The 10888-nt window shown below is 34.7% G+C and overlaps 2 protein-coding genes across 2 annotated transcripts; one reads left to right on the plus strand and one right to left on the minus strand.

Moving 5' to 3' along the window:
- On the minus strand, nucleotides 1-6913 carry LOC106714667 (monocarboxylate transporter 14). The gene is made up of 6 exons (XM_014507767.2): nucleotides 6791-6913; nucleotides 3451-4595; nucleotides 2831-3355; nucleotides 1929-2144; nucleotides 1061-1346; nucleotides 1-200 (listed from the first exon to the last, which is right to left on the minus strand). The coding sequence occupies exons 2-6, from the start codon at nucleotides 4537-4539 to the stop codon at nucleotides 22-24; spliced, it is 2295 nt and encodes a 764-aa protein (XP_014363253.2). The 5' UTR covers nucleotides 4540-4595; nucleotides 6791-6913; the 3' UTR covers nucleotides 1-21.
- Nucleotides 6914-7639: 726 nt separating this feature from the next.
- On the plus strand, nucleotides 7640-10609 carry LOC106714671 (putative nuclease HARBI1). The gene is made up of 5 exons (XM_014507771.2): nucleotides 7640-8032; nucleotides 8345-8541; nucleotides 8931-9060; nucleotides 9511-9652; nucleotides 9940-10609. Exons 1-5 carry the CDS (start codon nucleotides 7724-7726, stop codon nucleotides 10557-10559), a joined length of 1398 nt encoding a protein of 465 aa, XP_014363257.1. The 5' UTR covers nucleotides 7640-7723; the 3' UTR covers nucleotides 10560-10609.
- Nucleotides 10610-10888: the final 279 nt, after the last annotated feature.

Consider the following 10888-nt stretch of genomic DNA (forward strand, 5'->3'; position numbering starts at 1 on the left):
ATTATAAATTTCATAGTAAATTCAGACATCAACGTTTTCCTTTCTCGCTTCCTCGGCTTCCTTAAAGAGCGGAGCTGTGCCACACATCCGCATGTCCCTCGTGTACGGTATGACACCCACAAACAGACCCGATATGATGAGCCAGAGACCGGCCGCGTAAAATGTCAAGTCCCAACTGCCTGTGAGATCGTACAGCATACCTGGAAAATGTCACCTTTACAATAAAAAATTAATATACTAGCTTTAACCCGCGACTCCGTCCGCGCGGAATAAAAAATAGAAAACGGGGTAAAAACTATCCTATGTCCTATTCCTGGTTCTAAGCTACCTGCCCACCAATTTTCAGTCAAATCGATTCAGCCGTTCTTGAGTTATAAATAGTGTAACTAACACGACTTTCTTTTATATATATAGATTTATTGCGTTTTTATAACAAAAGAACCGATGTGTTACATTTTTGTCTGTCTGTCTACAAGTCAACATTTGTTCCGTGTAAACTCCGGAACGGCTGGACCGAATTTAATGGGACTTTGACGGGAAGGTAGCTGATGCATCTAGGCGTAATATAGACTACTTTTTTCACGAAAACAAAGTCGCCGGCGACCGCTAGTCTTATCTGAAAATCTAGATATTTCTGGATATTGGAACATAATTGTTTTGAAACTTAACAAAAGGTTAGAAGGATTATTCATTAGTTGGAGTTGGATATGTGAAATGTTGTACAAAAATATATAATTATCCTCTGAAAAAAAAAGAAACTTTTCGTCGAATGTTTAGGCAGAGTTTCGGATGACGTATTCGTTAAACATCACACCTAATATAATATTTGATAACGTTTCATATAAACAATTATTAAAATGATAATGCTCGTTACTTCAGATAAGTTTGTATTGACATAAACGTGAAGATAAGAATTTGTATGACATAATGTGATGTACAGATATAGAAAAAGTGATAATATCTGACTTTAGGTAGTCCCTACACTACGTTCAGTTCAGTCGAACTCAGTTAAAACTAATGGTAGACGGCTTAATACTACTATTATAAAATACAAACATACCACCAATCGGAGGTCCAACTAAATGCCCAATACCCTGACTGAGAAGTATCAGGCCATATGCAACAGTGAAATGGTCTATCGGCATCAATTCCATTAGAATAGCCGGAGTATACGAGTAGGAACTAGCGAAGGATAACCCGAAGATCGCGGAGATGATCGCCAGGGCCCAATAGTTGGTTATAAAGAGAGGATAGAGACCGACTGAAAGACCACATATGATCAAGCACACGGCGTACGTCTTGGTGACATTTATCCAGGGCTGGTCTCCTGCCCAACCTAGAGCAACCTGAAAACAGTCACGATTTTCAAATAACCTATTAAATATATTAATGTTTTTAACTTCTTATATTAGATGAAGACGAAGAAATTGTAGCTTAATCAAAATGGTTGCACGAGATTTTGGAATATTCCTTAAAATTGTATTTCAACATCTATTAACTGCTGCAAAGATAACAAATACTAACAAGTAAATGTATTACTTCGTCAATTTTCTAAATGTGTTAAAGAAATAAAAAATAATATTCACAATTCTAAATCATCGTGTAAGATAAATTTACGAAAAATCGTAGTGAAAATTACATAAAATATTGTCAATAGATAACAACACTGATCTCTATAAATAGACAGGCTATAAGACGTGGTCATTTGTGCCTATTTGATTTATACCATTTTGACGTTAACTGCAGCGGTTTATAATGGAGGTGAGAATTCAAACCAATAATTAAGATAGAATTATCTGTCAGTAACATTAATAGACGTGTTTAAGTCGTAACGAAGCAAAAGCTGTTATTTCTAAGAAATGACTTATTCATTTAAAAAGATTACAAACAGCAAAGATATTAAGCTATACAAAATTAAGAACACTTACAATTCCAATGCTGCTCGCAATACCAATGATACTGATCATTTCTGCTCCTCCTGTCATACTTCTAGAAGTCATGTAGGACTTGAGAAAGAAGTAGGGGACTATGAACCACACGGAGAGGATAAGAGAAGATAGGTTGAACATTAAGAAGTGGAATTCTGTGAACATTCTAAAGTCGAAAGTCGATTTCGTAGTCTGCCATAGTCTTTGATACCATTTCTGTAATGAATTAAAACATGTTACTAAAGAATTCCTTCTCTTCGAAATATCAGAGACAAAAGTTACAGAAGAATTTCACGGATCAAAAAATTTTTGATCTGTACGAACAAATTGTTTGAATTTTTTTTTTATTTAAGTAACTTCAATCGAGACAAAAAGCGGTGATAACAAAACTTATCTGATCAAACAACATTTTAATTACACTTCTGTCTAAATATAGATATTAAAGTCGCTGTATCTCAAAGAAAAGGATTGTTTCGATAGCAATTTTTTTTATATCATAAGGTGGCAAACGAGCAAACGGCCACCTGAATTCGCCGCAATAGCGAGGCGACCGTTGTCCATAGACATCCGCAAATGCAAATGCGTTGCCTACCTTTAATCAACGGAGAAGAGGACGCACAGAAAGAGAATATTTCCCTTTCCTATGCGTCCCCTCTTCCGCCAAATCCACTTCCCCATCCCATCCTTTCCTAATAAGAAAAGGGTGGGAAGGGAAAGAGGACTAAAATTAGGCCTCCGGTATCACACTCATAAGACGAAACGCGGAATTGCTTCCACTTAACGCCTGTCTTCTGTGTGGTCGTGGTATTTCACAGGTCGACCCGACCAATTCATGCACCCAACAAATATTGTTATTGCGGTATCTACCACTGTTAATCAATTGTACGTAAAAATGTTCATACCATTCCATCGTCGGATGCTGAGCCAAGAGACCACATAGAATTCCTGTAAATATCTGGCAAAGAGGAGGCTCTTAGCTTATATCTAGGTATATTCATCATAGCGCCTCTATGCATTATAGTGTTCCTGTATAAAGGCATATCCCTTAAGTAATGATGGTCCATAGAAATCTGCCTTGACAGCCAATTCGTCTGTTGTACTGGTACTTTAGGTTTTGTTTTTTTATCGATGTTATTATCTATGTTCGTATTGATTTTAGCGTCTTTGTCAATACTATTTTGATTATTCAACTTTTCCTTACGTTCTGTGTTTTTCTCCTCTTTATTTATCTCTGATTCGTATTTATTAGGCATTTTAATTGTAACAGAAACAGGCAATTGTGCCGGTTCGTTTTTAACGAGCTCCGATCCTTCGATATAAAGATTCTCTTCAGAACGTCGTCTTGTAATTAAATCTGGATAGTTTTGCAGTATTATATTGTACAATCTCTTGTTACTCATTAATTTTTCAATAACTTCAACTGGGACCTACAATCAAAAATTAAGGAATTAAAACAATGGACTGTGTTCGATGTAATATTGCATTTTTTAAGATGAATTTTAAAGTTATATTTAAATGTTACCTTTTCATTTTGCGCTATAAATGTTGGTAGATGTATATCTGAATGTATTCTTTTATAACCCTGTTCAGCGTTGAATTGTGTCGTTTCTTCTAATTTCTGTGCTTCCGCAATACTTGTAGTAAGCGTGGCTAAAATATAATCAGGACTCTGTCCACTTTTTAATAAATCTTTTATTTCTTCCGGAGTTAAGAACAGTGATTCACCTCCTATAGATCTAGATGACATAGATCCGACACTAGGAGAGCGGCCAGACCTAGGTTTAGACAGTCTTCTTTCTCTTTCTTGCTTAATAGTTAACCATTCAGGATCTCTCATTAACGCACCACACACACACATATTCAACAAAGTACCAGCGAGTAAAACAACAGTATTCCTCCAATCATAAGCTTCCAGTAAATAATGAGTAAGCGGAGAATAAATTAAAGTTCCGAAACCGATCCCGCAAGAAGCGAGAGAAACCGCCAGATTACGTCGCTTATCAAACCAGAATGCGACGGCTACAACAGCAGTTACATACAAAATACCCATTGCTAGACCGCTCAGAAACCCAAACGTCAAGCACAACACCTCCACAGAATTACTGATGGATGCTAACAGGAATCCAATAGTAGAAAGTAAACCAGCAATCATGGTCATAGTACGGCAACCATATCTGTCGACCAACGCACTCATTATCGGTCCTGCGAGCAAAGGAGTCGCTATAAATAAACTTCCTATCAAAGATGTTTTCGATTGCGTAGTTTCGAAGTATGAAGTAAATTCCTCGTGCAGTAAACCAAAGGAGAATGCCAAACCATCAGCACAAGCTGATATTAGGAATGCTGCAACTACGACCACCCATCCCCAACCACCGTCCGGTATTGGTGGTAATTTCTTATTGTTTATATCATCAGAATAAATACTATCAACATCTTCTAATCCTTCAAACGTAACTCTATCAACCATCGCTGATTCCTCATTTTTTGTGTAATGTGCAGTTATCTCGCTTTTGTTTTCTGATTTCAATGAATTTATTTTATTCAAGTCGCTTGAAGCGTTTGTTTTTGTACATTCGTTTTCATTGGTCACATCTATTTTGTTATTTTCCATTTTATTTATTTACTTATAACATAATACAACTTTGTCAAGGAATCGAATGTTGTATACTGAAAAAGAAAAATATTAAGCTTAATTCAAGATATTAATTTTGCAACGAAAATGTTCAATGTAAATTATTCTTCTCTAATAGTATCTCAAGTAAACAGACATGTTATGTTAAATTGGGATAATAAAATAGAGCAAAAATATGTATAGTCGCGGAAACCCGCGGTGTTCCAGTTACAGAAAAATTGCCTTGTTCTATGCTATGAGACAAACTCCTAGCTACGTAACCAATTAGGTAGCAACGAGTTGCGCAAACGGCGGGATAATAATAAAAAGCAATTAGCCGTGTCAGTATTTATTGGTTATTATTTCGCGTCATCATCAAAGCAATCGACTATAGTTTTTAAAGTGGAACACCTCTAGGTACACTGATTGTACATATTGTATGTATTGCACGTATTGTAAGGTTAAATACTTCAAATATTATCGTCATCGATGTTCCGCGCGTCTAAACGAAACGATTTGAATATTCGTTTATTGTTCGTACTGGAAAGGAGTGGAACAAGTTGCCTAAGTGAGAGTTTCCGTCACAATATGAAGTGGGGGCCTTAGGTAGTTAATAGGCACTTGCTAAACTAGCACGTACCATATTTCGATCACATCACCACTTCACATCAAGTGGGTCTTTATTTAATTTAAATAAAAACGAGCACGTTTCCAATAAGAATGTGTGCGAGAAAAGGTCAAACTTTAGCCAAAAATATAATTTGGTTGAATATTATTTTTTGAATTTGAAGATTCGGAAATAAAAATAAATTTTGTTTTTAAAAATATCTTATTTTACAGTTTTTTTTACGTCGTTATCTTTGTTTCAACGTAGATTCATATATACATAATCTAATATATAAAATTCTCGTGTCACAGTTTTCGTCACCGTACTCCTCCGAAACGGCTTGACCGATTCTCATGAAATTTTGTCAGCATATTCAGTAGGTCTGAGAATCGGCCAACACCTATTTTTCATTTTGTTTTTTTTTTTAACTGCGCGCGGACGGAGTTGCGGGCGACAGCTAGTATTGTTATATGAAACGCTATGTAGTTATTGAAATCAATCAGATTGTAATTGAGCCTTGCAAGGATGCAGTGAATGTATTGTAGGTCCATTGCACTTCGTTCATCTTGTATCTGTCGCAGACGGAAAGGATGTAGAGACCTTGAAGACAAACTCTTGTTTATATATAAAATGCAGTCAATATTTTTTGTAGGTTATAGATTAAAATAATTTAATATAATACTAATAACTATATTAAATCTATACTTATAACTAGCTGTCGCCCGTGACTCCGTCCGAACGGAATTTAAAAAAACTTAATAAGTATCCTATCTGTTGCATCAGAGTATGTTCTACATCTGTGCCAAATTTCAAAAAATCCGTTCAGCCGTTCCGGAGATACCTTCAAATAAATACCCATCCATCCATCCAAACATTCGCATTTATAATATTAGTAAGATAAGTAAGATCGTAGCAATCACGGCATAAATTTGAATTATTCTTTTTGTAATAAAAATCCCTACACTTACGACACGCTGTAGGCTATATATTTTCAGGCCATTCAACTTAGGGGTGAGGAAATAGACTAAATTGTTATGCGATAAAGAAACAAAAATTGCAGCAAAGGATGGTTGCCATGGCAACGTTAATTACAGCCAATGGCGAAGGCCTTCGTTGTCATTTAAGCATTCGAATTTCGAAATTTGCAATTGAAAGTTTTACGCTAAGTAAACAATAAAACAAAGATTTTCTGTTAACGGAGTTTGTTTACGGGAACAGTAAGTTTTATATAATAGTAATATTTATATTAAAATTATTATTTTTTAGTTGAAACGCTATAATATTAAGAAAAAATAATTTGAAAAATTTTCCTTTTAATATTTATGCTTATTTCTAATTAATTAATTCTAAAATGACTAGATTTATTTTAATACTAAATAATTATTAAAATATTTAATAACTATACTCGTACATAGTATTATTAACTTGCGCCGGGTAATATTTTTATGGTACTAAAAAAAACTTAACTCTCCTATTAATTAAACTGTCTGGCTATAAATTAACGGAAACATTATTATTGTTTTAATTAAAATTATTAACAAGTTTCTATCGTCCCATCCCATCCTACGCTCCCATTTAGTAATTTGCTAGCCAAATACATTTTATATAACACTGACTCAAATTTATTTATAAATTAATTCAAACCTGAACTTTATTCCTTTTAACGTAAGTCCTTATTTGTTAAGTGAAAAAATAAACAGCAAACCACGATTTTGTTCACGTAGTAACTAACTACATATTTAAAACATATGTGTTTCCACAACCACGCATCGTGTCAAACTAAAAAAATAATATAGATATGTGGATATTAGATGTTTAGATGTCTGTTTGTTGACTCATTTTTTAGGGTAACCATAATATGTCACTTTTTTAGTAACAGTCCACTTAATTATATTGTATTGTTAACGTGAATTTACGAGTATTTTTTGCAAGTTGGCTAAGTAACTATTGCGGCTTGACCAAAGTTTTTTTTAATAGCAAAAACGGCCACTTACATTCAACAAAATAGCAAAATGACCGTTGTCCATAGATATCCTCAATTGTGATTGCGTTTCTTACCTTAAATCGATCGACGGATCCTTTCCATCCCTTTCCATACCTTCCTTGTAAGAAAAGAGTGAGAAGGGGAAGAGAACTAAAATCAGGGTTCCGGCATACTGACTCATCGGACGAAAGCTATTGATTATACAAAAATTATGAATATCCAAGGGCCGAATGGCCGCGTACCTGGCCGATGTTTTAAAAAGAAAAACTTTTCTTTCTTTTGATTGCACTATTGCCAGCAGAAAAAAGTTGATAAATAGGTTATTTTAGGATTTTTCAGGAGGTAATTATTGATTCTTCTATCTTCCTTAATTATTGCTATCATATTTAGACATATCATACTTAGGTATGGAAACTTAAAACCTCATGAAAAAATAGACATTGTTTTCTTCGCAAAACAATTTTGACTGTTGCGAGTGCGTCTTGCAACACTCAGACAAATGTCAAATTTTGTCAACCCAAGCCCAAGCTGCGTTTGTTTCAATAAAGAATAAAATTATATTTATAAATAAAACTTTTAAAACAAAACGAAACATGGCTGATAAGCCGCCAGAAGAAGGATATATATCAGTAGTTGATGATGAACCGGAAATATTTGAACTGCTGAAGTGGGATTCATCGCAAACACACAAACAACATGAGACAAACACTTTGGAAAAAGCAAAAACTCCAGAGAAAAAACTTCCCAAGGCAAAAGAGGATGTCGATCCGTTTGATTTGAGTGATCCCGCGTTTATTGAAACTTATCGTCTCTCTAAAGATTTAGCGCGCGGTCTTTGCGAAGAGTTAAAACCCGTTATGCCGGACTCTACTAAGTCCATTGAGTTTTCTGTTGAATGCAAAGTATGTATTTGCTCTGCTTATTTCTATTTTTTTTAATTACATTTGATATTAAAAAAAATAAGCATAGATGGACAAATTCGAAAGAAAAAAATTAAAGAATGACTAAAGTAATTTAAAAAATACTTTCAAGTTGCGAAAGTTTATTGAAATGTGTAGACACGACAATAAAAATTAAATTAAAACATTTTTATTTGCTTTATAAAGTTGGATGTTAAAGTTTTACAATTGTATTGTAACATGAAAAGTTAAAGAAAGACAAAAAAATGAAGTTTGATATTGTGTTGTTTTTTAAATCTTTCAAAATTCCATCAGGTTATGGCAGCTCTAACATTCTTTGCGTCAGGAAAATATCAAAAGTCAGTGGCTGGGAAGACGGATCCCAGCATCACTCAGTACTTTGTGTCTACGGCTGTGATGCAAGTCACCGAGGCGATGAACCATCCGTCTATTGTAAAAAAATACATACACTTTCCACATTTGAGGAATGAGAGGGATATAATCAAGACCAGGTACTAACAGTTTTATGTTTAGTTACAATAATGCCTAATATTCAGTTAACTCCTAAACAGGTGGCCACTTGCCTGTTTGCCACATTATGATATATAAAAAAAACTTGAGACGTGTGTTGGGACACCCGGATGGAACGAAGTTCCTTTCAATTAATTAGTGAAGGAACCAATGTTTATTCTATGAATAAAAAACTTAAGTCTTCACAAGAAGTACATTTTATTTCCATGAATTTTCGTTTTACATTGTCACGTTGTTGCCATGGTGATTTAGCAAAAAGTGTCGTGACAACTTTTCGTAAGAATTTTTTCCGTCTAGCCCCCTTTCACAACGCGCGATAAGGAACTTCGTTCCAAAAATTGTAGAGCATGGCTTATGTTGTTTTTTCTAGTTTCTACATGAAGTATGGCATGCCAAATGTGGTAGGCTGCATAGACTGCACTCATGTTCCCATATCACGGCCCGAGGAGGATCACAAGAGGCATTTCAATAAGTCATTCCACTCTAAGAAAGTGCAAATTGTAAGTACAAGTTACAAATTGAGTTTTTTCTGATGCTATATTAAGCTGTTTATTGGAAATAATTTCTTAATGTTACTTATAAATATAAATATCTTGCTGGATATGTTTTTCAATATTCTAATGGTTGAATTCAAACCCATGACCACAATTTTGGTAATCCATTCCCTTGATTATTAGGCGTAAGGCTACCAAAGGTTCATTTTGATTTAGTATTTAGCAATGTGGTTTTAGAATGCAAAACAGACAAGAGGATTTATACCAATTTTAATTTAATCATACTAATATTATAAATGCGTAAGTTTAGATGTATGTATATTTGTTACTATGTATCTCCAATACTACAGATGTAGAAAACATAGGCTATTTACTAAGTTTCGTTTATTAAATCCGCAAAGACGAAGTCGTGGGCTAAATTTAGTTGATATATAAATGGGTTATTTTTTTTTGCAGATCTGTGATAGTGATTTAAATATAATTAGTGTAGAATGTAAACTTGGTGGTTCATATTCACATGACGCCATCTTAAACCAGCACGCCGTCAGGATAGACCTGGAGAGTTTGAATAATTCCGGAGAACAGTGCTGGCTTGTTGGTAAATATATTTTAATATTTTATTTTAACCAGTGTTTTATTAATTTTGTAGAATATCTACTATATATAAAAGAAAATCGTGTTAGTTACACTATTTATAACTCGAGAACGGCTGAATCAATTTGACTGAAAATTGGTGGGCAGGTAGCTTAGAACCAGGAAACGGACATAGGATAATTTTTACCCCCTTTTCTATTTTTTATTCCGCGCGGATGGAGTCGCGGGTAAAAGCTAGTGTTTTATAATATTGATTCTGTTTGTTAGAATTTTCGAATGTTTCATTTGCAGGTAGTCCACATTATACTCAGAAGCCATACCTTATGACACCAATCCCAAAGATAACAAAAAAATCCCCCGTATCTCCTGAAAAATATTACACAAATATGCACAGTCAGACACACCAAGTTGTCATAGACACTATAAAACATCTAAAATCAAGGTGGAAATGTCTTCAAGCAACATGCAATAAACAATTTGATCCACAAACGGTTACAAAGTTGATTGTAGCGTGTTGTATTCTACATAATATTGCAAATAGAAGAGGTTTACCAGTTGTCCCGATGACACAGGCTGAAGAAAGACTTGAAGCAATGAAACAGAAGGTCGCAAATACACCTATATCAAGAAAACGTGTTGAAGATCCAATCGGAGTTCAAGCTCGTACAATGTTACTTGATAGATTATGGAATGAACGTCGTATAGCACCTGAATGTACCAATGGTCCTAAAAAGAGACAGAAGAAGGATAAAGTGGTGGTGGAAACGTTACCCCCCGTGATGACACATCCTCAAATGATGCAGCCTCAAATGCAACATGATGATCCGAGTAAGAGACCAAGAATTGTAATGAATAACCCTACATATAGTTTTGGTATGGCCCCCGGATGGGGACACTATCCTCAACATTAGGTACGTAAACCGTTACAAGGTAGACAGAACTATAGAAATTTGAACAATTATTTATTTTACCGATTCATTTGAGTTATTTGAGAAAAAAGTTGTTAAGTAGACGGAATTCCGTGAATTCGTCTGATGAGTTTGCGTATCGGAGGCTTACTGTTAGTCCTCTTCACATTTCCACACTTTTTTTAGGAATTGATGAGGAGAGATGGTTTTGGCAGAAGAGGGAAAATGTCCTGGCTGTGCATTTGCAATTGCAGATGCTTTGCAACGGTGACTTTGCTGTTTTGGCAAAATCAAGTTGCCGCTTATTTGTTTGCCACCTTTTACTATATAAA

Source organism: Papilio machaon, chromosome 20, assembly GCF_912999745.1.
Source record: "Papilio machaon chromosome 20, ilPapMach1.1, whole genome shotgun sequence".
In the NCBI taxonomy this organism is placed as follows: domain Eukaryota; kingdom Metazoa; phylum Arthropoda; class Insecta; order Lepidoptera; family Papilionidae; genus Papilio; species Papilio machaon.

Excerpts from the sequence above, each read along its gene's own strand:
- LOC106714667 (XM_014507767.2), bottom strand. The coding sequence starts at position 4,539 with ATGGAAAATAACAAAATAGATGTGACCAATGAAAACGAATGTACAAAA. Across the intron at positions 1,347-1,928 it reads TTGCGAGCAGCATTGGAATT|GTTGCTCTAGGTTGGGCAGG; the intron begins GTAAGTGTTCTT and ends GACTGTTTTCAG. Across the intron at positions 201-1,060 it reads AGTTGGACCTCCGATTGGTG|GTATGCTGTACGATCTCACA; the intron begins GTATGTTTGTAT and ends GACATTTTCCAG.
- LOC106714671 (XM_014507771.2), top strand. The coding sequence starts at position 7,724 with ATGGCTGATAAGCCGCCAGAAGAAGGATATATATCAGTAGTTGATGAT. Across the intron at positions 8,542-8,930 it reads AGGGATATAATCAAGACCAG|TTTCTACATGAAGTATGGCA; the intron begins GTACTAACAGTT and ends TGTTTTTTCTAG. Across the intron at positions 9,653-9,939 it reads AGAACAGTGCTGGCTTGTTG|GTAGTCCACATTATACTCAG; the intron begins GTAAATATATTT and ends TTTCATTTGCAG.